Genomic DNA, 27061 nt, shown 5'->3' with positions numbered 1-27061 from the left:
CTGATCAGATTTTGGATGTTCATACTGTGTGTGCGCGTGTGAAATCCTTTCAAGTCGCCTCTGACTCATGATACCCCTGTGAATCAATGTCTGTGTCATCCATTACAATCCTAAAAAAAAATCCTGGTAGTAAGTCCCAGTGAATAGCACTGAGCAGGGATTCTGTATACAGTTGCTTAGGATTGCTCCTATCATTTCATTAGGGCCAGTTTTCTGTGCATATGCTGCATGTGGAAGCCCCAATAGAGATTCTTCAGAATGAACAAAGTAGCTCATTACAGTCACACATAGTGTCTTTAGGATATGGTAACACTCCTGGTATCTTTCACTTGGGATCTTTTACATAGGCCGTTTCCGCACGGCCCATTTATGACGGCCTGGGGGCGCCAAAGGCCGCAAAAGGCTACTTCCAGGCCACACGTTCACCTGAGCGCCGCTGCTGCAGCGCGAGCAGCGGCGCACCTACTCTTTCTTCCCTCCCCAGAGGCGGCGTCAAGCCGCCCTAAACCTTTCTTTCCTTTAAAGGGTTGTTGTTGTTGGGGAAGGCGTCTTCCCTCGCGGTGAACAGCGCCCGTAAGGAGCGCAGTCTCCGTCTCCGCCCTACTCACGGTGTCCTCCTTAGAAATTAGCCTGCGAGGCGTGCGCCAGCCCTCGATCCACACTTCGTCCTCCTCGGACCTCCAGGGGTCGGAGGGGCAGCGTCAGGCCTGAAGCTTTCCTGTTTGAAAATTACGTAAAGGGGAGGACACCGCGGATCGAAGCACAGAGGCTGACTGGCGGCCGCCTCGCCGTCTGCCGGCCTCCGCTTCTCCCGTTCGCCATGTGAACGGGCTTGCGCCCCCACGCCGCCCGCACTCTTGGCGGTGTGGGGGCGCAAGGAGGCCGTGCGGAAACGGCCATACAAACTGAATGTCAAATGAACATAAAGCAGACACACTCACAGTGCAACCCTAATCAGAATTACATTCTTTTAAACCCACTGACTTGAAGTGAATTAACAGTGCAATCTTAAGAACATTTCCTCAGAAGTCCCATTAAGCCCAATGGTTTTCATTTCTTTATAAGTGTGTTTAGGAGTGGGATCCTAAACAGATTTACACTTTGTAGTCCTGACTAGAGGTATATAAGTGCTTTTCTAAACCCACTTACTTTAATTGATTTAGAAAGGTATTTTTTAACTGTTTAGGATCGCACTCCTAAACAAAGAACTAAACATTATAAATAAACATTTCAGGACTGCACTAATTCACTTTTTAAAAAAATTATTTATTGCATTTTTACCCTGCTAAATCTAGAGGACTCAAGGCGGCTTACAATAAAAAAATCTACATATATTTTTAATGCTTAGCACCAATTGTAGAAATTATTGAATGGTAAATTTATAATTTGTTAAACATTAGTCTGTCATGTTACTAGATTTTTTTTTTGTCATCACATCACAGCTGACTCATGGCGACCCCAAAGGGTTTTCAAGACACCTTCAGAGGTGATTTTTTTTTTCTTTTGGCCATTGCTTGCCTGGGAGTCACCCTGGTCTTCCTTGGAGGAGACCTCCCATTCAAATGGTTAGAATAATCTTATACTTTATGCCTAATAAAGGTTTACTGTACTGTACTGTACTTATACATGGCTTCTGCATCACTCAAAGACTGCAAACTGTGCAGATTAATGCCTACATAAGATTAAAGACATAGGAGTGTTACAAAAGCGTTACTTTACATATATCAGAAAGAGGAAGTGAAGCAATTGCAGTACACGCACGAGGAGGTGCGTTTCAATTGGAAAACCCCTAGAGCAAGATGAAAGATTAAAAAGCCTCGGGCATTGCGAGTGAGGTTTTGTTGTTGCTGTTGATTAAAGGGACCGCTCTCCTTTCTCCCAGAGTGCTACTCTGTACGCTGATGTTGCCAACAATGTCTGTCGAGGGAGGTGCGAATCATATCTGCAGAGCGCGTGAGCCTGAAAGCTCCAGAAGCCAGTCTGCGTTGAAGTTCGCTCGCTTCAAGCCGCGCCATGGATTTCTCCAGGATTTGGCACTTGTTTTTTGTCTTTTGCTTGACGTGGATGCTGATAAAAATCATCCAGTTATATCGGCAAAGACAGGAGCTTCTGAAAACGATGAGCAGTTTTCCAGGCCCTCCCGCACATTGGCTTTATGGTCATATACGTGAGGTAGGTACCGTGTAGCATGAGCTGCCTTGAGTCGGAAGCAACTTAACAGCATTTTAAACGCACGCACGAAGTACCATCTTCGTGTTTATTCAACAGGGACAAAAACATCCCCCTAGTGGTGGTGGACTGCCTGTTTCAAGGCTAGGTAAATAAATGCAACGTTTCTTCTTGGAATTGACAGTGTGAGTAATTAATCCTGTAAGCATTACAGAAAGCAAATGGGGTGGTTTGGCCAAATTACCAATGCATTGCTCCAACTGATTTTCAAAATATTGGGAACTGGAATTTCATTCACATAAAACTACTGTTAGTGCTTCACTCTGTCGGTACATGATGAGACCACATTGTTACCCCAGTCTTCAACTTTGCAGAACAGACGGAACAAATTGGAATGTAAATAATATTAATTTGAGATTGCAAATTGTTAGCTATTGCTGAGGGAAGTTAAGTAATATAGACGTTTCACAGTCAAATAATACAGGACAAAATAAAGCAGATAATGTGTGTTCTTGTATATATGTGACTGAAATAATGCATATCCAAATTCTCTTTCCATGTTGCAATATTTTGATACATTTAAGTTGGGGAGGGGGGTTTGCTTCTTTTAGAGACGCTGGCTGCAGCCCTACACATAGTTACATGTTTATGTGGAAAATGTATAGGTCATCTTATCCAAGACCTGCTCAAGATGGCTAGCAAAAGCAAATTAAATATTTCATCCAACTCAAATCAGTAGGATTTTTTCATTAAAAATAAATGCTTTTGTTGCACCAAAAAGTACACTTTTTTGTCTGAGGTCGTATATGTTAAGGACAATTCCACATTTTGATCATATATAAATGCAACCTACAAGTTGTATAAAAATGCAAAAATGTATGTAATAGGATAGCCAAAATTGTACTATATCTATACCATGGAAGAGCCAAATGTGGTTTAGCAATTAGCGTTCTGCAACAAGCCATTTTATCAAAAAGTGTAAATATTGTCACAAATACACCACAATATCTAGGTAAACCATTTGTTTAAATAGTTCTGATCAGATACAATAAATATCTCAAGATTCCTCAATCAACTCCTCATAACATATAATTCATCAACAGCTCCTTGTGGTAATATCAGAGTTACAAGATCAGTATTTGTAAGCATATATAGGTGCTAGATAAGTCAACTGCAGATGTTAGCTTCTGTTGTTATCTGTTATTAGTAGTAAAGTTTATCTTGTTTAGCACAGAAAGTACGTTATTGATTGCTTCCTTCAACTCCACTCACTCTTGTACTATTGCAGCTTTTACCCATGTCCAGCATTTTCAAGAAAGTAGAATCGTGGAGTTGTGTTCATTCATTTGCCTTCCCTGTGTGGTTGGGAAGCTTTTCTGCATGTTTAGTAATCACACATCCTGATTATGCTAAAGCGTTGCTTGTGAGAGCAGGTAAGGATAATATATTTCTCTGTCAATAGTCAAGGGGAAAGTAATATGTTTGCAACCATATCCTCATGATCGTGGTACAATAAAAGCAGCAAGAATAATTTCTAGTTCTTTACCTCTAGCACAGGGGAATACCAGATATATTGTGTATGTACACAGAGAGAGTTAAATAGGATATGGTTTGTGCCTCAAAACTGCAGCGCTGTTTACATAGTGCTATCACAACAAATTTAAATTTAAATAGTGCTCTCTAGTAAATATTCTGGGAGCATAATTTTGTTTATGAATCTTAATTACCTTGAATTGTTCCATAGAGCAACAATTCAGATTTCGCTTAAGTTAGTACTTTCCTCAGAGCAGGAACTGTTCAGGATTCCCTATTTTTATGCAGGCAGAACAGGAACCAATTCTACGGAGCTCTTTCTCACATTGCCATGGTCACCTGAGAGGCCTTGGGTCCAAATGGAACTTGAGAGAAGCTTCCCCATATCAGTGTCGCTGTAGCATTAATACAGGGATATAGGTCTGAGAGGCTGTAGCATATCTTGTTTCCATATGATCTGGAGATTCTCAGGTTCTCAGCTGTATAAGGAGGAGCCAGTCTCCTCCACTAGTACAATGTAAGATGGGGGAAGGGGGGAGACATTTTTTATGAGTAATCTGTACTATACCTGTGAGAAAAATGAAGAATTTTACTTAGTATAATTGAGAGGAAATTAGTATATATATTTTTCTTAAAAGAAGTAGGGTGAGGTGGAAAATAGAGGAGAGGGAACACAAGTGAATTGGGAAATGAGTGAGGTTACTGACTGATTCTGCTGGCTTTAGCTCAATATATAGATGGCAGGGATATCTATAGAAGCCTGCATGAATTTCCCAAAAAGGAGCTGGGATGGGCTAGGATGATTGGCTATATTAACGCTGACAGCATATTAGAAGAGATTCTTTGGCAACCATTGAGGCCTACTATATATTATGTGGGGATTCATTTAAAACCTAATAATACCTGACAATGTATGACAATATAATAATAGGCAATGGCCTTATTATGCATGATGATATTTAACTGGTAGCATATCTCTTTAGAATGTCACATGTGCAAGTCTGGATTTTGTGTTGCAATAGCTTGTTAAATTCCTTCATATATGTCATACTCTGAATCAACTGTTCATTGCATTACTACTTTAATTAAATATACCACTCATAGCTTTATGATTTGTTTTTTACATACTTCTGAGTACTATGAGTTATTACTGAAGATTTCCCCCCTTTCTTGTGCTCACCTGACTCTTACAGAGCCAAAGGATGCTGTTGCATATCAGAGTATAATCCCATGGATTGGTATGTATATTCAAAGTTTTGTTGATAAGAAATTCAGTTACAAATAGGGCATAAATCATTGGCTCATTCCGCACATGCAAAATAATGCACTTTCAAACTGCTTTCAGTGCTCTTTGAAGCTGTGCGGAATAGCAAAATTCACTTGCAAACAGTTGTGAAAGTGGTTTGAAAACGCATTATTTTATGTGTGCGGAAGGGGCCATTGACATATTTTTTCTGGTTTTCTGAATTAAAGCTATCTGCATCTATAGTGGTGTAGGAACTCTATGTCAAAACAGTACTGCTATCAAACGATGTAGGTACTAGTGCACTGCAGATAGTATTTATTATGCATAAATAAAAATCTACTAGTGTTGTGGTTACAGGAGAAACTGCACTATGAGTTATCCTTTACTGTTTCAGGTGATCTGACAAAAGGTGGAATTACAAAGTCTGTGACTGGCCATGCAAAATTAGGTTTTTGCATTCATGTTTTTCAGTTGAACTTTGAGATCTGAAATGAAATTTGGGACATGTGCTTAGCACAAATATCTGAGTTTTGTTTTAGAATTCCAGCTTGACTCTCACACCCTTCTTTTAATGAAAAATGTAATACAATACAATATTTCTGCTGAACAGTAGGATATCAGAATGAAAGGTAGAACTTTTTATTCTCATCTTATAGGGAACTGGTATGTGAAAAGAAATTGAGAATGAACTAAATTACCAGGCTTTAGAAATGATAGCTCCATAGATGGTGGAAAATTCATAGGACTTGGAAATGGATGATTGAATGGTGTCTGAATGTTATCTTTCTCGTTCAACTTTTTGCACTGAGGCATACTCCGCTGTACCAAATAACCCCTGTGAAGGAAGTTAAGTACCAAATAACTCCTGTGAAGGTAGTTGTGTGTTATAGAAAGCTGGTCATGCAAATTGTAAAGCTAACCAACTCAACAAGAAGAAGGGAAGGTGGAGTCATTGTGTTGGTCCTGTAGCCTGGTAAGAGAAGAACCAATCAGGCAGCAGGGAGAATACAGTGATCTTATTTTCCCCATTAACAACTTTTGATAGCTAATCAAATTGAGATGTTTCAATACCCCTTCAAACTATAAATAAAACTAGCTTAGCCAAAAAGACACAGCTGCATCCAAAGGCACGGGGGGGGGGGGGATCTGCCACTAGGGGCAGTGCAGGTCAGTGCCTGTGGATTTCCCCTCCCTAGTGTGGATCTACTGAAAGGCAGGGGTGGATCTACTGAAAGTCAGCTACTGTGGTCCTCCAGGGTGGTGGAACGCAGAGCTGAACTCCTTACCAGCATCCCTGCACCTCTGCTGTTGGTGAAGCCAGGGTTATCTGGGGTCATGTCCAGTCAATTTCCACCCAGCTGTTGCCCCTGATATGTCAGCAGCTGGAGCTGTGGGCTTTTGCCACCTTTTTGGAGGCATAAATCCATTAATCCCAATGCAACTGCCATGGCATGTTTTCAGATGCATCAGCCTTGGTTCCCAATCAGTGCTTTGAGTCTGTCATCAGTGGCCAAGACAGAATGAGCTGGAATTGAATTCAAAGAAGACTGAAGTTATGCTGGTCAGGAAGGTTGATATTTTAGAGAGACTGCATCTATTTGTAGTGGCAGAATAGAATTGGCATGTACAGATCAGGTTAAGAACATGGTACTTAAGGATCCAGCCTTGCTATTTGAATAGCAGGTGGATGTAATGGCCAGGAATCATCTGCATTTAGGTTGCCAGCTCCCTCCTTTCTTAGACTCAGCTGCCCTGGCTATGCTTCAGTAATTTCTTAGTTGGAATGCATTCTATGTTGGGTTGTCCTTGAACACAACCCAGGAAGTGAAGCTAGTTCAAAATGTGGCAGTTCGATTATTGTCAGGGGCTAGCTGAAGGGAAAGTGTCTTGCAACCTTAAAATAGGAATAGTAACTGCTAGTTTCTTTCCCAGAAATTCAAGGTACTGGTTATGATCTTGAAAGCTTAGTAACCACATACCTAAATGACTGGAGTGTTGTGGGGTTTCCGGGCTGTATGACGATCCTCTGAAGATGCCAGTCACAGATGCAGGTGAAACTTCAGGAGAAAATGCTACTGGAACACGGCCAGACAGCCCAGAAACCCCACAACACTCCAGTGATTCCGGCCATGAAAGGCTTTGACAATATCTAAATGTTTTCCCCATGTGTCCCAGGGTACCAGCTATGAGCCTCAGGCTGCTGCTTACTGGCTGTTCCCCGCTTAGGTTGGTTTACCTGATGTCACTGTATTTCTCACTTTTTGGAGTGGGTTCCTTGAATAAGTGTGTGTATCGGGTTGTATGTTGCCATCTATAGAAATGTTTAGATATTTGCTAGCACTTCTAACAGGTTATTGACCGTAGGCTTCTGGGGGGGGGGGGGGGGTTGTTATTTTGGGTTTTATTTTATGTGCTTTAAATTGGCATATTTTCAGTTGTGATTTGTAAGCCACCTTGAACTACAAGAAAAGGGTGGGCATAAATACATTGATTAAAATAAATAAACAAACTAGTGATAGAAGAAATGTACAATCTCACTTACTGAGAAAATTTTACTAGACAGCAAAAACACTCCTTTACTTTGGAACATTCTGAGAATCACAATAAACAATTCTGTAATCTATCACAACTGTATGTTTCATGTTCTCTTCAGGGAAAGGTTTGTTGGTGCTCCATGGGCCAAAGTGGGTGCAGCATCGAAAACTGCTGACTCCAGCTTTTCATTATAATATTTTGAAACCCTATATGGCATTGATGGCAGATTCCACAAAAATAATGCTGGTAAGTGTGATCACAGTAATTGTGCAATTTTAAAAAGCTGTGTGCTGGAATATGCTTTGTGTGTTATATAATCCATACCAGTTATGCAGAAATATCCTGTGAAGGGATGAACAAATAAATATAGAATTCTACAGACTAACGAGTCAACATGATGTCATGGTTAAAATGTTGGAGTAGGACCCGGGAAACCAAAGTCTGAATCCCCACTTGTTCCACGGAGCTTGCTGGGTGACCTTGGGTCAGTCACATACTCTCAGCCTTGACCCTGGCTAGTATTTGGATGGAAGACCTCCAAGGAATACCAGGAAGGCAATGGTTATATTTTGTTTTATCTAACTTATATTTATTGTTATTCTTCTTATAAATTATTGATATATTGTCAAAGGCTTTCACAGTCTGAATCAGCAGACTGTTGTGGGTATTCTGTGTGCTGTTTGCTGTGGGCTGGTGGTTTTAACTCCTAACATTTTGCCTGTGTCTGTGGCTGGCATCTTCAGAGGCATGGCACAGTAAGATGTGTTTCTCTTTGTGGCGCAGTCTAGAATGATTTGTGTAGTTGGCAGTGGTGGGATCCAAAATTTTTAATAACAGGTTCTGGTGGTGGTGGGATTCAAACAGCAGTGGCGCCGCACACACGGACTTCCAGTCCCTTTTGGGCAGGGAGGTTGCTTTAGTAATCCCTTCTCGGCATTCAGAAAAAATTAGTAACCACTTCTAGAGAAGTGGTGAGAACTGGTTGGATCCCACCTCTGGTAGTTGGGTGTCTGTTTTGTCTCCTCAGTTGAGAGTGGGTGAGACACATTTGCAAATATCCAGGTGGCATTCATTTGTAGTTGCATTTGTATGTCTCCTAGTGGGTGAAGCACATTTTCTAGCATCTGAGTGGAGTTCATTTGCAGTTGCCTTTTTAAGGGTCTTGGTGGTTTGAAAGTGTGAGACTCATATTTTCAAACAGTATTCAACAATCAACCAGATACTTCCTTTCCTGCCCTCCACCCTCCACTTCACCTCACTGTGGCTTTTGGGATGGGTCTCATATCAGAAAGTATGGCTCCCAGCTTGATGGAAATGCATTGATTTAATTATCAATCATTCCTAGAGTCTCAGCAATTAGAAATGTCTGTAAAGCTAGAAGCTAAAGAATGTCCTTCTGAGGGGATAAATTTTTTTCTTCAGTAAATAGATCAGGAGAGGGCAACAATGATATATGTTTAAGTCATGTAGGATTATGAGTAAGCAATAGAACAGAAGAATTAGCTTGTAATTCAGCTGCCTTGTGATTCAGCTGAGAAAAAAGTTATCATGTAAAGGCAAAAAACATTTACTAGTTGTACTGTTATTCTCAAAGAATGTATCCAGCTTTTTTTTTGGTTAACTGAAAGCTTACAAAAGTTAGAGGAACCATTTATTTTCCTAAACTAGAGCAAAAAGAGATCCAACAGCTGATTAAAATAAAATGAGTTAATTTTGAGTTTTAAAAGCTCTGTTGTAACTCTAACAGTTATCTAAATTACAATTACAATTAGCACAAAAAGAGCTAGGTAACCAACAATCCAGATTGGGGAGGGAGGTTGTGTTGTGGAAGTTGTGGAGCGCTGCGCCAACACATTTCCCCCCTGCTGGCATAAGGGGCACTCATGCCAGCTGAGAGTGCGGAAACACTGGCATCCTGCTGCCCCACACCTCCACAAATCTGGGCTGCCGTGGAGCTATGCTGGCATCTGACTGGACTCCAGCACAGGGAAGAGTAGGGTATTCCTGAGCGTGGAGCTGATGTTCATTGGCTTCCACTGACATTCGAGCCCAGGCATGCTGCCCCCTGGCCTTGCAGATGAAAATGCTACATAAGCTTGTTCCTATGGGGCAATTCGACTGGCCAGAGTTAAACTTTCCTTCCTTCCCAAGCTGCTTGAAGCCTCCATGGAGGCAGTGTTGTGCTGCCTTTGCAGTGCTATCCTCAGCCACCTCTGTACCCCTCAATCTGGATTGCACTGTTAATGACTAGCAGACAAATGCAGGTGGACTAAATTGCTAAGTAGCTAATTGACAGTTAAGTCAAATAATACCCTAGCTAAGTGCCATTAATTAATATACAGAGAAACAGCATGGTGTAGTGGTTATGGGGCTAGGCACTGAGATCCTGACTTCAAATCCCCACATTAACAAAGAAACTTGTTGTGTGAGTCTGAGGCCAGCCACTCTCTGGGCTTTTCCATATTCTCAGTTTACTTGTATCTGAGTCCCCTTGGTGGGGGGGGGGGGGTTAGTTCTACAAATGTTTTTGTTCCCTGTAGAGACAGATTTGCTGTAATAGAAGGTTAAATTCAGCCTTCCCTTCTGAAGATGTGAACCACAGTTTTTTTATGCTAGGTGTAAAGTTGAATCTCCCAGTAGAGAGAGCAAAATATCTGCTCAACTGAGCCCCCGCCCCCCCAAGAAACAGATATTTAGATGCAAAGAAACTGAAAATGTGAAAAAGCACATAGGCCAGCACAAAACTGATTAGAGTAATTGGATAAATAATTCTAAAACAAAGAACAAAGATCATGGAGCTCACAATTTATATAGAATACAACAAAAAACAAATAGATGCACACATTTACACATAAACTAAATGGGCATATGCCATGCACTCAGAACACTTCTCTCAAAGCCTGAAGTATGCACTAGTAATTCTTTAGAGGAGGAAAATGAGACAAGAAAAAGGGAGAGGAATGAAGAATAACAAGAAAAAAGAAAACAGTCAGTGTTAGAAACCCTTTGAACAGTTTTCTAACCACTTGTACCATGTCCATCTCTCACAGGAGAGGGAAGATGATATCACGCTTTGTGAATAAGGATCAGGTCCTCAAACACTCAAGACCCAGTAAGAGACTTTAGGGATGAGCGGTATAAAAAAAGAAAAGGATTTATTTTAGCTGCAACAAAATATCAGGTCAACTGACCAAAGCAGAAGTATTGAATACAAGTCAGACATTTCATTTTATAGTAACACATCCATCAATCATTGGCACAACATTGATGTGTCATTGGTTACATCACTTCGATCTACCCTTTACATGCCATTTCAGGTAAAGCCCACTGAACGCTAGTTCACAGGTTATCTGATCTAAAAGAGCTGGCCTTTTCACACCTAGAGGTTGAGATTTAATATAGAAATGAGCTACCACAGGTAACCGTAGACAACAGCTGGCTATTGAAAGCCATGTGGATGCCATAAAACAATAAACAATTCACACTGCTGTAGTCCTATCATAGAAAGAAACAAGGAGGTGTTAGCCAGCTCAGGGAATTAAGACCCAGTGTCTGGAGAATATCCTTGAAGGTAGGAACACTTTGATATATTGCAAAATCTACTGCATGCAGTTCAGCATTTGGAGAGCATAACTCGCTCATCAGGCTTCTGCTTTTGGCAGGCAATAAAGGTCTCTTTCTTCCTAACAAGGTGCTAAAAAGATGGAAGTAAGGGTCGTCTTAGAAAGAACAACACCTCGAAAGATTGACCAAGATTGCTGTCTGAGTTAACTGCTTTCTTACAAATAAGCATTTCAAAGCTTACAATTCTAATTGTACTTTCATCCTGCTAGCCATTATGTTAAAAGTCTATTTCTTTCCTAAAATAGGTTACCCCAAAGGGTTAGGTATTTTAATAAAATCAAACTTTATTATGCTGTTACAATAATCTTCCCTAATAAAAACATAAAAGTATTTCCTGAAATTCTGCCTCAAAGGGACATTTTAACACTGAGTCTACAAAGCAGAGATCAAAGAGAAAACAAACAAGAAATAAAAACAAGAAAAAAATAAGTAGAACAAAAAGCAAACAAAAAAAACAGAGCTAGGTTCAATTCAATGAAACTAAAACTACAGTAATTTAAGATAAACAGCCCCAGAGATGAAGCAATGGCCTGCAATGTCCCATGATAATGCAAAATGGCATCTTGGGGGGTGGAGCCAGTGAGAAAGTATCCACTTGTTAAAAAATTATTGTGTTTCACAGTGGCTTTATAGAGCTCAAGTGAAACATTTTGTTGTTGTTATTTTCCTAAAGCAATCTTTCCCACCAAAATTGAGACTTGCCCGGTAAGGGTTATCCTTTCCTTTAAAGGTACCACAGCAGCTTCTGTTTCTCTTTTGTGTGAACTGTAGGCAGGGCAATATGAAATATGCTCTTACATGGTCTAATGAGGTCATGGAATTTATGTGGTCAAATAGTTTAAATTTGTTTTACAATCTTTACGGGGGACAAATAAAGGATATGAGCTCTGAACCATTTCTACTCTACTGATTTAGGATAAATGGGAACAGTTGATCACACAGGAGACATCAGTGGATCTCTTCAAACATGTGAGCCTGATGACATTTGATATCATCATGAAATGTGCCTTCAGTTACAACAGCAACTGTCAAATGGACAGGTTAGTATTTATCACCTTTGACAGGTTAGTATCTATCACCATAGTATTTATCACCTTTGAGTGAAGGCTCCTAATCCAGATTAAGGAGTGATTATTTGATCAGGAATATCAATCATTGATTGGATTTGGTAAAGCAAGGAGTTTGTGTTTACCCCTTCATTTTGACATTATACCCGGGAAATGTCAGATAGCCAATTATTTAAAAATACTTTCTGACCCTAAACTGCGATGGATGATCACCAGGGCAAGAACCAACTACCTCTAGAGAGGTTTCTGAAATCTGCACATCAGAAGCATATTTGTACTTACTGCCAAACTCTCGAAGAGTCGCTTGAGCACACCCTGTTTGTTTGCCCAAAATTTATGGGATTTAGATCCAACCTTTTTTCTTCTGGCCCCCACTTTGGCAGGTCCATGTTCTCTTAATTCTAAAATGAACTACCTATTGAATAACCAGGATTCTGTGATATTGGAAATGGTGGCCAAGTTTCTGACTAATGCTCTGAATTAATCCCTTGGTGTTTTTTCTTTCTTTTCCTGTTTATATTATCTCCATGAATGCTGAATATGTATTTTTTTCAGCTACTCATTTTGTTTGTTTCTACTCTGCTGATTTTCTATTTTGATGCGTGACAAAGGTTTCTGATCTAAAATAAATTCATCTGTTTACAGTTTTAGTAAGCACTTTTAGTAGCTTCACTTGTGCCCCACTTATTTCTCATATCATTATATTGTAGCAATAAAAGACAAAATGCTTTGAAGGTATACTGTGGTCTGAATGTTGCTTCATGAACAGGTACTAATAACAAAGCTCATTGCTAATATTCTATGTTTGTTTCCTCCTCAGAGAAAATTCCTATGTCCAAGCTGTCTTTGACCTTTGCTTCTTAGTAAATGAAAAAGTGTACCATATCCTGTATCAGAATGATCTTATTTACTGGTTAAGCCCACAAGGATATCAGTTCCGGAAAGCCTGCCAAGTTGCGCACCAACATACTGGTGATTTTCCTGATCTCTTTGTCTATTAGATTCAGATTCTGCTTTGTGGGAGGTGAATTGAAGACATGTTGTGCTTTCCACCCCAACGATTAAAACAGTAGTCACACCCGTTTTAGAAAAAAGGAAAAGGCAGTGTCTAGTTAGCTCCAAACAGTAAACAGAGGCAAACCCAAACTAGCGTCTGAAATAGAATTTATCGTTCAAATGCACCACCCAACATCTTTAAATAATTTTTTCCAAAAGTGATAGTTGCAAGTTTTCCAACATCAAAAGATGCTTTTTCAGAATTTTAGTTCACACGGAATATTAATACAAATTTTGCAGTATGCATAATTAATAATTTACTTGGATCCAAAACTGGAAAACATGTTGTGGAAGCATGTAACTGTTTTGACAAGTACAGGGGGCGGGGGAGTTGCTTAGATGTGATATCCTAAGTGGCCACTAACAGCCCAATCTGAAGTGAGGGTGGTAGAACAGTAACCAGAGATGGTACTGCAGCAACATAACCGTGCTACCTCCAATGGGGTTTCAGGGGAGGGGATTTAAAAAAAACCCCTCATTCACCTGAAAAATCCAATTGGGAAGACCAGCTTACACCACACTGTTTGATGGTGTAAGTCAGCTATTGACGTAGGGGGTGTTCATGTACTGCAAGTCCTTTGGGATGTCCCCAGGAATTCCCCTTGGAATGCCAGTCTTCTGTGGCACAGAAATGACAGTGTTGAGGAACACTTCCTGGTTCTTGCGCTGCAGCACCCTGATGCTGGGATAAGTACCTTGGTGCCGGCATCCATGACACTTTCCACAGCACTGATAGCAAAATGCCTGCATAACCCTTCCGACACTTCCAATGTGGCTTCACCCCACTCCTCCTTGGATTGCACAGTAACTAGTGCTGTTATATCATAACCTTTGAGTTTTTCTGGTTTTCAGTTTACCTCATGGTTACTTTATTTACCTTATTTATAGTCTGCCTTTCTCACTGAGACTCAAGGCAGATTACAGTGTAGGTCAAATACAATAAACTGGAGGGGACATCCTTTAAATCAGGGGTAGGGAACCTGCAGCTCTCCAGATGTTCAGGAACTACAATTCCCATCAGCCCCTACCAGAATGGCCAATTGGCCATGCTGACAGAGGCTGATGGGAATTGTAGTTCCTGAACATCTGGAGAGCCGCAGGTTCCCTACCCCTGCTTTAAATGAAACAGTAAAGTCTCAATTGCAGAAATCTGAACCAGAGCGGAAACAAAACATATGCATCAACATGACACCCTAAATGATGCAGAAATTACACAGTACCATCATACTTAAATCAACAGATACTATGTACTGTACATAGTAGTATTGTCCACAGTCCCCATCCCTTTATCAAAGCATCATTCTGAAACCGTTTGTTACACTACAGCCCCAATTACCTGTGTAGAAAAGCGGTCCTGAACTATTCATATATTTAGCAATGCATAGTTTGTGGAAGGTCAGGAAGGTGGGAGCTTTTGTAACTTCATGAGGTCAGGACCACAAAAAGAGAATGCACACATATAGGCTGTTGTTGATTTTGTCCATTTGCAGGATGGCAACCTACAAAGGCTCTGCTTTGATGAGCAATATGGTCCTGGCAGAACATAGCGGAAAAGGCAGTCCCACAAATGGTGATGATGTTGTTGTTACAAAATTTGTATCCCACCAATCTCACCTCACAGGGGCCAACAAGGCACCGTGTTTAAGAATTTGAAAAAATTGTGATAAAAGCACATTTTCAAACCATTAAAATCAACTTCCCAATTTATACCACAAAAACAATTAAAAACAGAGTTACAATACAAGACACAAAAACTGCAGTGAAAATATTGGAGGAAACATATCAACTGCATTAATTTCTTTCTCCAGCAGCCATGCAGGATCTTATTGAAAGTGGAAGTACATTGTTCTTCAAGATCTCTGCCTCCCTAACAAGCATCAATTCTGTCTCTTTTGGGTTTGTTCTCAGTTTGTTCACTTTCAGCCATTTAACCACAGCTGTCAGGTAGTGGCTGGAGACCTCCACTATATTTTGAAGGAATTTCCACAGAGAGATTATAAAGCATGATGTCATCAGTATATTGATGACATTCAATTTCAGAGCTTTGAACAATTTCTTCTAAAGGCTTTACATTAGGGTTGTCAGCTTCAGATTGGGAAAAACCTGGACATTTTGGGGGGCGGACCCTGAGGAGGGTGAGTTTTGGGGAGGGGGGGACTTCAACAGGGTATAATGCCATACAGTCCACCTTCTAAAGTGGCCATTTTCTCTAGGTAAACTGATTTCTGTCATCTGGAGATAAGTTGTAATAGTGAGATGTCTCCAGCCATCACCTGAAGTACTTGGCAACAGTACTTTACATAGAGGTTGAATAACATGGGGAATAAGATTGTGGCCTGTGGAGCCCCACAGGACAGCTTCCACGCTGAAGACTGCTGGTCTCCAATGGCAACCTTTGTGTTCATTCTATCAGAAACAATTTTAAACAGCTCAAGGCACATACCCTGATACCTGCTTCTGTTGCACGGAAAGGTATAGCAGGCATATCAGCTCATGCAGTGAAGCTGCTGCAATGAAGCTAATTCTATACACCAATTTCAGATCTCAGAGGAGGTGGTGTTTCTTAAACACAGCTCACAGGCATGATACCCTGTTTCCCCAAATATAAGACATCTCCTGAAAATAAGACGTGGTAGAGGTTTTGCTGAAGTGCAAAATATAAGGCATCCCCCAAAAGTAAGACGTAGCAAAGTTTTTGTTTAGAAGCCCAACGAACAGAACACAGAAAAATAAGACATCCCCTGAAAATTAGACATAGCACATCTTTGGGAGCAAAAATTAATATAAGACACTGTCTTATTTTCAGGAAAACACAGTAGTTTTGAAAATAATAATACATGTGTGCAGTGGTGGGATTCAGGTTCGTACCACTTTGGATGTTAAAAGGTACTTGTAAACAACCAGTTTGTTAAATTAATTGAATCCCATCACTGGAACCGGTTGTTAAATTATTTGAATCCCACCACTGCATGTATGGTTATTTTTTCCTTAGAATTCCAGAATTCAGGACACAAAAGCTTGAAGAAAGAAATTAATCTGGTTTATAACATATTGCTTATAGTTCTCATATTTCCCTATATAGATCTATGTATAGACAAGATCAACACAGATCAACTTTACTTCATGGAAATCTCTCATAATCTAGGATTTTCAGCAAAACAATAACCATCACGTTCTTCAAAGTAGAAAACTAGTTAGAATAAAATGAGAGTGGTTAATTAATTGTATTTTCTGTTAGATTCATGCAAAAACATTTACATTAATATTAATGAGCGCTCTTCAACAAACTTATACATACAAAATATCTAAAAATGAACATAACTACTGAAAAACTTTGATATACATTTTGGGCATCTATAGTCAGTAATTTTTAGCAAGTTGTATGACTTTATAATGCAGATAAGATAATTAAAGAGAGAAAGGATTATCTCAGAAATGAAGAAGAGCGACAAAAGATCCAGACAAAGAAACATTTGGATTTTCTTGACATCCTTCTCTGTGCCAAAGTAAGTATTAGAACAATGATTAATTCCATCAGCCGAACCTATTGCAGTGATTTTCATATGGCTTGGGACATCTGTGGTTATTTTTAATCAAATAAACCCATGGCCATTGTTATTCATACCTTAAGGTTAAACTACTATAATCCACGGCATTATAAGTGATGTTTCATTTGAGGAGTGTTTGGAAGTGCCAGATGACGCAAAAATAGTGTCACATCCCAGACTGTTCAATAACGAGACAGTTGATTTGTTTATTATGAAATAGTTTCAGGAATAAGCATTTATTGCCAGAACTAAGCATAGTCAATATTGGAATCATTATTTTACCCCACATCCTACGTCCCGTCACCCCGCCCCAGCCAACCAGTTCCCAAGGGGGGGATGCCACCCCTCCTGTTCCATGGTCTTTTGGAGGAAGGAACCACCTTCCCCCACCAGGATCAAAACAACCTACATTCCACACTACTGAGAGAGCTACAATAGCAGGTGGATAACAAGCTGAGTCTGAAAAAAAGCCAAGCAGTGTAGCAGAAGCAGAGCAGGGAGGGGATCAGAGCACAACCAGGTTCCCAGATCCCGCCCCAGAGCTGAAATCAAACAGAGGCTGGTCATGACAAATAGTGACCCACTATCTCTTTTTTTAAAAAAAGTGAATTCAAGGAGCCATTGATTTAATGTGCTAGTTTTGACCCATAAAGAGGTCTGAGATCTGCAGTGCCTAGCTGGTCACATATGATTATTCATTGGGATTGTACCATTTAATACATAACCCTCAGGCCTGCTACTTTTCTAGATTATATATAAAGATAGGAATAAATGCAGAGTTTTGGAGGAGATGCATTCACCTCTTGAGTATTATCTTTGTTCCTGTTCCTAGTAAAGAAGTAAAGCTGTCTTTGATTTGTGTCCCCTGTCTCCCCGAATCTCAGGTTCCCTAATGCCCATCTAGAAATAGCATAGACTCCCAGTCTACTACCACTCTTCCCAGCCCATGTCCCCATGGGTCTTGCTCTAGTCACTTTCAGTATGCTGACAGCACACAATTTGTCCTATATGTGGCCCCTGAGGATATTCCTTATGACCTCCTTTCTCCAATTCCAAAGTTCCATCCTGGATCATTTTCTCAGATACCCACTTTTCCCCATTTCAGAAATGTTCCCTATCAAGTAATTCTGTTATGTAAACACAAATACTTTGACAACGAATGCTGCAAATCATGCACATACTTTCTTCTCCTGATCCTAGCTATAGTAAGGAGAGAAAGAAAAATCTCATTCCTGAATAAAATGCTACCACTACTGAAATTTATAAATTTTCAGGATGAAAATGGAGTTGGACTATCTGATGAAGACTTACGTGCTGAGGTAGACACTTTCATGTTTGAAGGACATGATACCACAGCCAGTGGGATCTCCTGGATGTTGTATTGCCTTGCCCAGAACCCAGAGCACCAGCAGAAATGTAGAGAAGAGATAAATGCCATTTTGGGGGACCATGACACCATTCAATGGTGAGTTTTCATTTTTGATTGCATAGTTTCTCAACCATAGTCTCATATTAGGAACAGACTGACATCTTCTCAAGAAAACCAGGCCTACAGTGATGTGTAGCTTTCTACCGAGGGAAGCAAGATCGTTTAGCTTATCTCAAGCTTCTACTGTTAGTCTCATAGCCAAATGTGGCCCAGCTGATCTATGCATGGGCCTCCCTTGCTGCTAGTCACTACCATTCGCCATCCCCTTTGCTGCCTCAGTTCCCCACTACTACACTGCTAGCCATCAATGAAGGGAGAGGAGAAAAGTAGGATGTGTGTATGTTGGAGGAGAGGAATTCATCCCTTCCCTTTGGCTCCTAATTCATCTTCTTATGGATTTTAACCTGGCTTGCTGAAAGACAGTCTGTATGACTACTGGGGAATCAACTGCTGTATCCTGGAATTCAAGTTTGAAGGGATGCCAAGGTGTCAAATTATATTGTATGTTTTCTCTGAGTATTTGTGATAGAAAGATCCAGCAAATATGGGTCCAGGCCTTGCTCTAACAGGGCCGGGTCTTCCTTCTGGCTCCATGGGCCCCAAAGCAAGGACACCTCAAGAACCTAACTAACCAGTGCCATGCTTTCTGTCCACTACCACAAAGTGGAAAAGGATCCACCCTGGCAGCCCTGGCTACAACCACCTCTCCTGGTATCTCAGGATATACTTGAAAGGGATTGTATTCCTTTAATACCAATCCTATTGGTTGGGCTGATCTTGACACCTGAGATATGTGGGGTCAGAGAAGTGTGGGCTATCTAAAAGTGGCAGAGGGTTTGGAAAGGGGGGCAATGGAGGAGACTAGAACTGATTCAGATATGGAGATTCCTCTAAAAGAAACGAGGGTATATTCCAGGCCAGCCTCTTGGCCCCGGTGAGGCTACTTCACTTCAAGGAGTCAGTGGAATTTCCTATGAATCCCTGCCTTGAATATAATTTTCAAAAGAATCTGTTCTGAGTTCAACCACTATACTGTAATGGAATTTCTGAGACATCCCTTGTCCTAATATCCCTGACACTTAAACACTTGCCTTTTTCTGAAGGAAGGAAGAAAGAGTGAAGAAAGAAAAGGAGACAGGCCGTTATGAGAGATGTGCACCTGTGATTTATAGTTATACTCAGAGTGAGCAAAAGAACCTCTAAGTAGTCAAACTTCCTTTCCAAGGGAGTCATTATAAAACATATCAATACAGGTTAGTAGTATGCCTTGTGTACACCAGACTTGAGGCAACTGATGAAGACAGGTCAGTGCTAGCAACACTAATGTGTTCCAGCAACTCCACTGGCATATAGCTATAGCAACAGTTTTAATGTGGTAAATAAATAGGAAAGCTTAATCTAACAGGGTTCCATAGTGTATTTTGATTTGGGGGTGGGGGTGGGGGAGCCCTGTACAAATTAATGTGTTGAAATGTGTTGAAAAGCCTTGTGCTTTGAGAAGGAGCCAGAAAACCTACAAGTCTGCATCTCAGCAGCGATTTATACTGGGAGATCAGGCCTCCCATGGCAACTGTTATATGCAAGGCTACCTTGCACTTTTAGAATCTCTAAGTAGTCAAACTTCCTTTCTAAGGGAGTCATTATAAAACAGAAGTAATATGAGCGTGGAACTATATAACTATAAACAACCGAACGCTGCTGAAGACAGCAGCTCAATGGCAAACTATTTCATTCTCCTCAATAAGGTGTAGCACAACTTTCCGTGTATCTTTCTGGTGTCATCATACTAAGCAGATACCCAAAAAGTGTTGACAAACAGCATAATAACAGTTTGAATACCAATGGGTTACATAAGATAAACCAACAGAACTTTAGTATAATATAAATAGTAAAAAAAAATTAAAACCAAACACATTTTGGCTACAAGGCCTTTTTCAATAGTACAAATTGTTTCAAATACACATCATAAGGTAAAACTGTTTAAAAAACAAAGTACATCACTCACCAAATTTTAAAACTTGGGAAAAATAGGGGAAATAAAAAAATTATTATAATATGTTGAGTGAGCCATTTATAACATTAAAAATTGTAATTACCAAACATTTAAGATATACTGCTCATATTCATAAGAGCAGGGCTAGTTCATTAATTCAAATATTTCCCATTTCAATACTGGAATGAATTAGGATCATCCACAATTAATTTTCATATTGTTATTATTAATGGTCCAAATGGTGATAAAATGTATTAATAGTAAACATGTAAATAACAATGTATTGTCGAAGGCTTTCATGGTCGGATTTAACTGGTTGTGGTGGGTTTTCTGGGCTCTGTGGCTGGGGACATGACAATTTATACCCCACGAAAACATTCCCTTCTCATTGGACCCAGTGCATAACAGACTTTCCTCTGTGATACACCTCTGAAGATGCCAGCCACAGATGTAGGTGAAACGTTAGGAACAAGATCCACCAGACCACGGCCACACAGCCCGGAAAACCCACCACAACCATGTAAATAACAATTTAAGGAAGAATAAAATCCTTTAAAAATAAATTTAAAATCCCCTATTTATCCAGGGGATGTCAGTGATGTTGTACTTGGAATTTTAAATATTTTAACTATGGTGTGTATCTTAAGAATTTGTACCACTGAGGCAGGTCTTCTGGCCAAAACACATTTGGTTTTGAAGGTTTTTTTAAAAAAACTATTTGTATTGTATTGAAGTTTTGCTAGTTTGTCTTATGTGTACAGCAAGCCCTCAGAACTCATTCCCCCCCCCCCATTACGGATGTGTGATAACCCATGCAGAAGTCTGAAAATAAGTGATGTGGGGACCAGTATCAGCACTTGCTGGGAAATAATCAACAAACACAAGGGTAAAGTGCAACAGGCAGATAATCTGTGCAGTTTTAGCTGAAAATGTTCCCTATGTGAGTGTCTCTAGTGGAGTTTCACTGCTTTTTGGGCATGTCCTATCTTTGAATTTTCTAGGGATGACCTCAGTAAGATGACTTACTGCACTATGTGCATTAAAGAGAGCCTTCGCCTTTACCCTCCAGTACCAGGAGTGTCACGGCAGCTCAGCAAACCCATTACATTTTTCGATGGACGGACCTTACCAGAAGGTTTGCTTGGGTCTATTCTACTTTCTTAGCCAGAACTTGTTTCTAGAAGTCTAGATACACACCTGCCAATTTGTACCCCATGTAGAGGAGAGTCAGTTTTAAGTAGTTTAAATACAACTGTAAAAATGAGAACATATTCAGATACTGTGGCTGCAATCCTAAATACATTATTAAATAGTAAGACCCAGTGATCTCAGTGGAACTTATTTCTAAATAAACATTATTAGGATTGCACTATATATTTCTCCATATAGCATGTATATAACTTACTTTACGCCCTGATGAAGTCTTTCTTTATCTCTAAGATAACGGTTCTTTCAGCAGTGAAGAAATGAGGGGTGGTCATGCTTAAAGTTATTCCAGTTATATTTAATGTCGCCATGAGCTGTCATTTGTAGTCTAGCTTCCTAGCTCTCACCCCAGAGCAAGTTGTGAAAACATCAGTTTTTACACTTTACTCAAGAGGAGAGCTTCTCGGGATGTCATGGGTTATTTCCCAATCAAAACACACAATGGAGTGCCCGTATACCACGTACAAAGAAAACGTTTCCCAATCACTCTATTCCTGTGGTGGCAAATTGGCCATGCTGGCAGGGGCTGATGGGAATTGTAGTCCATGAACATCTGGAGTGCCATAGGTTTGCCACCACTGCAAGTCTATTCAGAGTGATAACTCGTTGATTTATACCCATCAGCTGACATTCTAGCTGCAAAGATCCTCTGCAGTTTTCTGGGGTGTCAATATGCCATAAATCCCTGCACCAGAAGTTCACAACCGCTGGGGGACTGGATACCCCCCAACTAGACCTGGTTGCTTGCTACCTTCCAACAGAAGTCATTCTGCAAAAGCCATTTTGGTGTAGCAGTTAAGGCTTCAGGTTCAAATCCCCAACTTGCTGTAGCAACTCATTGGGTGGTTTTGTGCCACTCACATATCTTCAACCTGACTTACCTCACAGGGTCATTGTGCAGATAAAGAGGAAGAGAGGAGAATGATGTAAGCTGCTTTGGTCCCCACTGTGGAGAAAGGTGGGGTATAAATGAAGTAAATAAATAATAAATATAGCTGAAGTGAGAAGGTACATAAAAGGCAGGTTGATGAATGGCTGAGAAGGAGAGAATGAGGCAGGGAAAGGGGGGAGGATATTGGGGTTGCCAGGATGTCAGAAAAGAATAGTGTGGAGGAGGTTATAGGGAAAGTGACATGTCACTCCACAAAGTCCTTGAGGGTTCTTCACAATGTAAGTCTATCTGGTCCAGTAGCCAGAAACACACAACTGGGCTGAAGTTTTCCTAGGAAGAGGTTGTCTGGGGGCGGGGAAAGGGAAAGCTGAAGAAGAGGGGCAGACAAAGGTAAGTTGGCTGTTGGTTGGGAAGGAGATAGGATTGCCAACTCCAGTCTAGTAAATACCTGGAGATTTGGGGGGGATAGTGCCTGGGCAGGATTTTGGGAGGGGAGAAACCTCAGAAGGATATAATGCCATAGATTCCAATTTCCTCCATGGAAACTAGGGCCCGTCAGGTGGGGGCTGGAGGTTACCTGAAATTACAACTGCACTCCAGATGATAGAGATCTATTTCCATGGAGCTGGCAATGCTAAGAGGAAACTAATCTCTGTAGCTGGGAGATCTATTGTAATTCCAAGAGATCTGCAGGCCCCTCCTAGCAACCTTAGAAGGAGAGAAGAAAGCCAGAAAAGGGGAGAGGCTATGAGGGCTTTCAAGAAAGAGAAAATAGTGGGAGATCCCTCCCACAAGCCCTTTTAGGTTTACATTTGTTACTCCTAAAGGAATTCAGGATGTAATCTAAATATTCAGTGGAAAGAAGCATGAACTCAAGAATCTCAAACCTATCATAGCACTTGGTCTTTATCCCAGTCTTATGAACTTGGACATAAAATATAGAAGCTTGGATCTATAACGGTGGTTGCTGACATTCCAGCATGTGCCTAACTTGTCCCCTTTCCCACAATGATTGCTGCCTAGGTTCTTGGGTAGCAGTAAGCATTCATCTGATACACAGGAACCCCAGCATATGGAAAGATCCAGAGGTATGTTTTTTTGTCAGTGTAACTGAGGCTCATTCCGCACATGCAGAATAATGCACTTTCAAACTGCTTTCAGTGCTCTTTGAAGCTGTGCAGAATAGCAAAATCCACTTGCAAACAGTTGTGAAAGTGGTTTGAAAACGCATTATTTTGCGTGTGTGGAAGGGGCCTGACTTTCTACAATGCAATAATCTCTTTCAGTCTGCTAGAGCAAAGTCATTGCTGGGCACCATTCCCTTTGCAAAAATAGGCTTTTAAAACACACTGCTGAGAAACTGTACTGACTACGCCAAAGCCTCTGCTTTCAATGTCCTAGCTGACATTTATGAATAGTGCACATAGCAGTTCATTAAAATAAAACTGCAGTTCAAAAGGCCCCATGTTTAAAACTTCATTTGTTTAGAGCATTTATTTTCTGCCCTCTGTGAATGTCCAAGGCAGGTTACAGCGCATTTCATAAATGCTGAAGTCCGTTAAATTTTTTTTAAAACAAATACAATTTATAAAACAGCAAAAATTTGAGCAGCAGTGCGATACTACAACAGCAACAATATCAATCCCAAAGTGCAAAGCACAAATGTAATAAATAATTGAGATCAAGGTCAAGCAGGTTGAGCACCAAAACAACTAACACAGCCTTAAGTCTGGTTTTTTTTTAATGTGAGATAGAAATATTTAAAATAAAGAAATAAATTCAATTAAACCATCAGAAATAGAATAGTCATGTAATATCTTAACCATAAAGCAGTTCCAGCAGTATAACAAACTTCCAAGGTCACCAATTAATTTTTAAAAAACCTGGGCAAAAAAAAGTTTTTTTCAAGGCTCCTACATAATAACAAAGTAAGTACCTGGCAAATTTCTCTGGAGAAAGTATTTTGCAATTGAGGCTCCACCAGAGAAAAAGTCCTGACTCTAATTTCCACCCACCTCCATTCAGGATGTTTACATATAGTGGAGAACAATATTGATCTCTGCAGGACTTCATGGCAAAGAAACCATGAAATTAAGAAACAACGCATCACCATCTGGAACTGACATCATAGGTGATAGTACCAAAAACTGCCACTGTCTTCTCCAGGTGAATGCCATCCATCAGACCAACAGAGGACATTTATTTCCCAGAAAAGATTTCAAGTACATTGAAATGGGTCTAGAAAATCAATTTCCTCCAAGAATTCCTAGCATTAAACAGCCACCCACACATAATGAAAACTCATTTTGTGACTATTCTTCAAGAGTTGGCTCTACCTCCTTCTTTAAGAAAGCATTCACTATCTCCCAGATCTACAGTCTCCAGTGGCAAAATATGATAAAGCAGAGCTGTTGAGACTCAAGCTGGTTGCAAACTTCCAAGTAACATGTCCGTATCTTAAGACCGCATTAAATAAAATTAATCCAAGAGACTAAGATTTTGTCAAAAGTTGGTTCAGATTCTAGCAACATTATCAGCCTTGGCTCAGTGTTATGTACTTTTATGGAATTCAGGAAAGAATATATATGTGTTCTTATTAACAATAGCAGTAGCAACATATTTTTGAAAACAGTAGCCAAACTAGTTTTTAGATATATAATGGAACCGAATTCTTTGTTTTAGGTGTTTGATCCATTGAGGTTTACTCCTGAGAACATATCGAGCAGAGATGCTCATGCCTTCCTGCCTTTCTCTGCTGGACCAAGGTGAAGTTTATATAATACTAGCGGGGCCCGGCCATGCGTTGCTGTGGCAATTATCCTTCTCATCACAGTCCGCAACCCACACAGATGTTCATGCAGGTCCAATGATTCACAGCATAGCCTTTTGGGGTGGTCAAATGGAATCCCTCTTTCCCTTTTCAATTCACATTGTTATATGGTGCTGTCTTGGTTTTTTAGTATAAGGTAACCCTTTCCATTCCACAACGGAACTGTCCAGAGTGCAAATCCCGCTGTCGATGAGGCTGGTTGACACGCACAGTCCTGGCTTGGGTAAGGCAGAACTGGGGCAAGGAGGCTCATCCCAATCCAGGGCAGCAGAGGCAGGGGTGGTGAAGGCAGCTCAGATCGAGGCCAGCTCCCTGGGTTCTTAAAGGGCTGCAGTGTGCAAAAGAAGTGGAGCCAGTAGTGTTGGTTTTGCCCTCCCACCCCTGTGGATTTTCTTAGAAGAAAAAGGCAAACTCCAGCCTACCAGCTTTAGTAAAAGAGAGCTGTGGTGAATATGGGTGAGGAAGTGGGTAAGTGGTGGTTGGATGTGAGGGAGGGCAGAGTGAGGTGTGTGAGGATGAGCTGGATGTGTGTTGTGTGGTAGCAGTGGGTGAGGCACAGAGAGTGAAAGTTACCTGCATGTGAGGGGGGGAGACCCCACCTGACGTCTCACACAGCAAAGTGTGTATGTGTTTCACTTCCACTCGTATTACCTAACAATATTACCTATGTACTGTTTTAACTGCTCATCTCTGCCCATCTGCACGAACATTCTAAGCCCTCATCCTAAGCCCTCAGGCCACAGACAGACATGCTGCACGAACATTCTAAGGGTGACAGTTAAACAGAGCCAAAATACCCTCATGGCCTGTTGTAAGTGAAAAAGATGTTTTACCTGGTCTCCAGGTATGGACTTCTCGGCCCGATTTGAACGTCCACCGACACCTGCCACAAGCAACAGGGAGGGACATCCTGTGAAAATTTGGGGGCGATCCGTCCAGCCGTTTCGGCGTTAGGGAGTGACTAACAAAGTCACTGTTTGCTTTTTATATATATAGATAGATGTATCTTTGAGATATTAAACTTTGTGTTCAAAGTTAATACCAGTTTATGTAGAATGATTGAATTAGTGTAGGGGATTCCAAAAGCTCAGTATAGTGAGTATGAGTTTAGATGACTATTTTTGGCATATTGGCTACCTATAAATTCACTGCTAGACAACATGCTGTGTTACCCTTCACCACGTACTGCCATTCAGTTGTAGGGGGCATTATAACACATGTCACAGCGTGGACTGTAGATAGGATGGTCATCATATTTAAGTATATAGTGTTTTGTGTCTTGCAAATATTGGGACCAAAAAAAGGGAACTTATCAGATCTTTACAGGCAGCTTTCTCTAGCAGTGAAGTCAAGGTTCAACTTCCAGTGTTCTTAAAATCTCGTGAATCTTCTCTGTTTCAGTAATGTATGTGCACTGCAGTACAAAGTTTGAATGCAATAAGGAAACTTAAAGGAAAAATAAACTCAGATATGCTCAGGAATGGCTTACAGCCCTGTTAGATTCTAGACATATCAATCATAGCTAGATAATGGGAAAGTATGTGTATATAATCTCTGGAGTGCATATATCTAAAAGAATAATATCATATTTTAGTTCATGTTGATCTAAGTAGATTTTGAAGAAGAAGGCTAAGAACTTGGAAAGGAATCTTCTAGTAGATATTCCTTTTTGTAAAAATCTCTGCTTGTCCTTTCAGAAACTGTATCGGTCAGCAGTTTGCCATGAATGAGATGAAAGTGGTCCTTGCCTTGACTTTGCTTCGATTTGAACTCATTCCTGATCCTGTTAAGCCTCCTCCCATTCCTGTACCTCAGATCATTCTGCGTGCTCACAATGGAATACACCTCAACTTGAAAAAGGTTGTATGATATTGAAACAACAGAATAAATAATCGTAACCTGGAAAGGAGACCCAATAAAGAATGTGAAATTA

At 40.5% G+C, this 27061-nt stretch overlaps 1 protein-coding gene across 1 annotated transcript; it reads left to right on the top strand.

Annotated features, from left to right (window-relative positions):
- The first annotated feature begins 1859 nt into the window (after positions 1-1859).
- LOC125433015 (cytochrome P450 4B1-like) lies at positions 1860-27061 on the top strand. The gene is made up of 12 exons (XM_048497263.1): positions 1860-2172; positions 3458-3602; positions 4896-4940; positions 7602-7729; positions 12023-12147; positions 12995-13146; positions 16630-16736; positions 18053-18243; positions 21202-21335; positions 23322-23386; positions 24981-25063; positions 26826-27061. The coding sequence occupies exons 1-12, from the start codon at positions 2014-2016 to the stop codon at positions 26995-26997; spliced, it is 1506 nt and encodes a 501-aa protein (XP_048353220.1). The 5' UTR covers positions 1860-2013; the 3' UTR covers positions 26998-27061.

Source organism: Sphaerodactylus townsendi, linkage group LG05, assembly GCF_021028975.2.
Source record: "Sphaerodactylus townsendi isolate TG3544 linkage group LG05, MPM_Stown_v2.3, whole genome shotgun sequence".
Lineage (NCBI taxonomy): Eukaryota > Metazoa > Chordata > Lepidosauria > Squamata > Sphaerodactylidae > Sphaerodactylus > Sphaerodactylus townsendi.
Note: the sequence above shows the minus strand (reverse complement) of the source record. Positions and strands in the feature narration are given on the sequence as shown.

Bases quoted from the DNA above. Each gene is read 5' to 3' on its own strand.
- LOC125433015 (XM_048497263.1), top strand. From the start codon at position 2,014: ATGGATTTCTCCAGGATTTGGCACTTGTTTTTTGTCTTTTGCTTGACG. The intron at 13,147-16,629 runs GTGATTTTCCTG...TTTATAATGCAG, and splicing joins AGTTGCGCACCAACATACTG to ATAAGATAATTAAAGAGAGA. The intron at 16,737-18,052 runs GTAAGTATTAGA...ATAAATTTTCAG, and splicing joins ACATCCTTCTCTGTGCCAAA to GATGAAAATGGAGTTGGACT.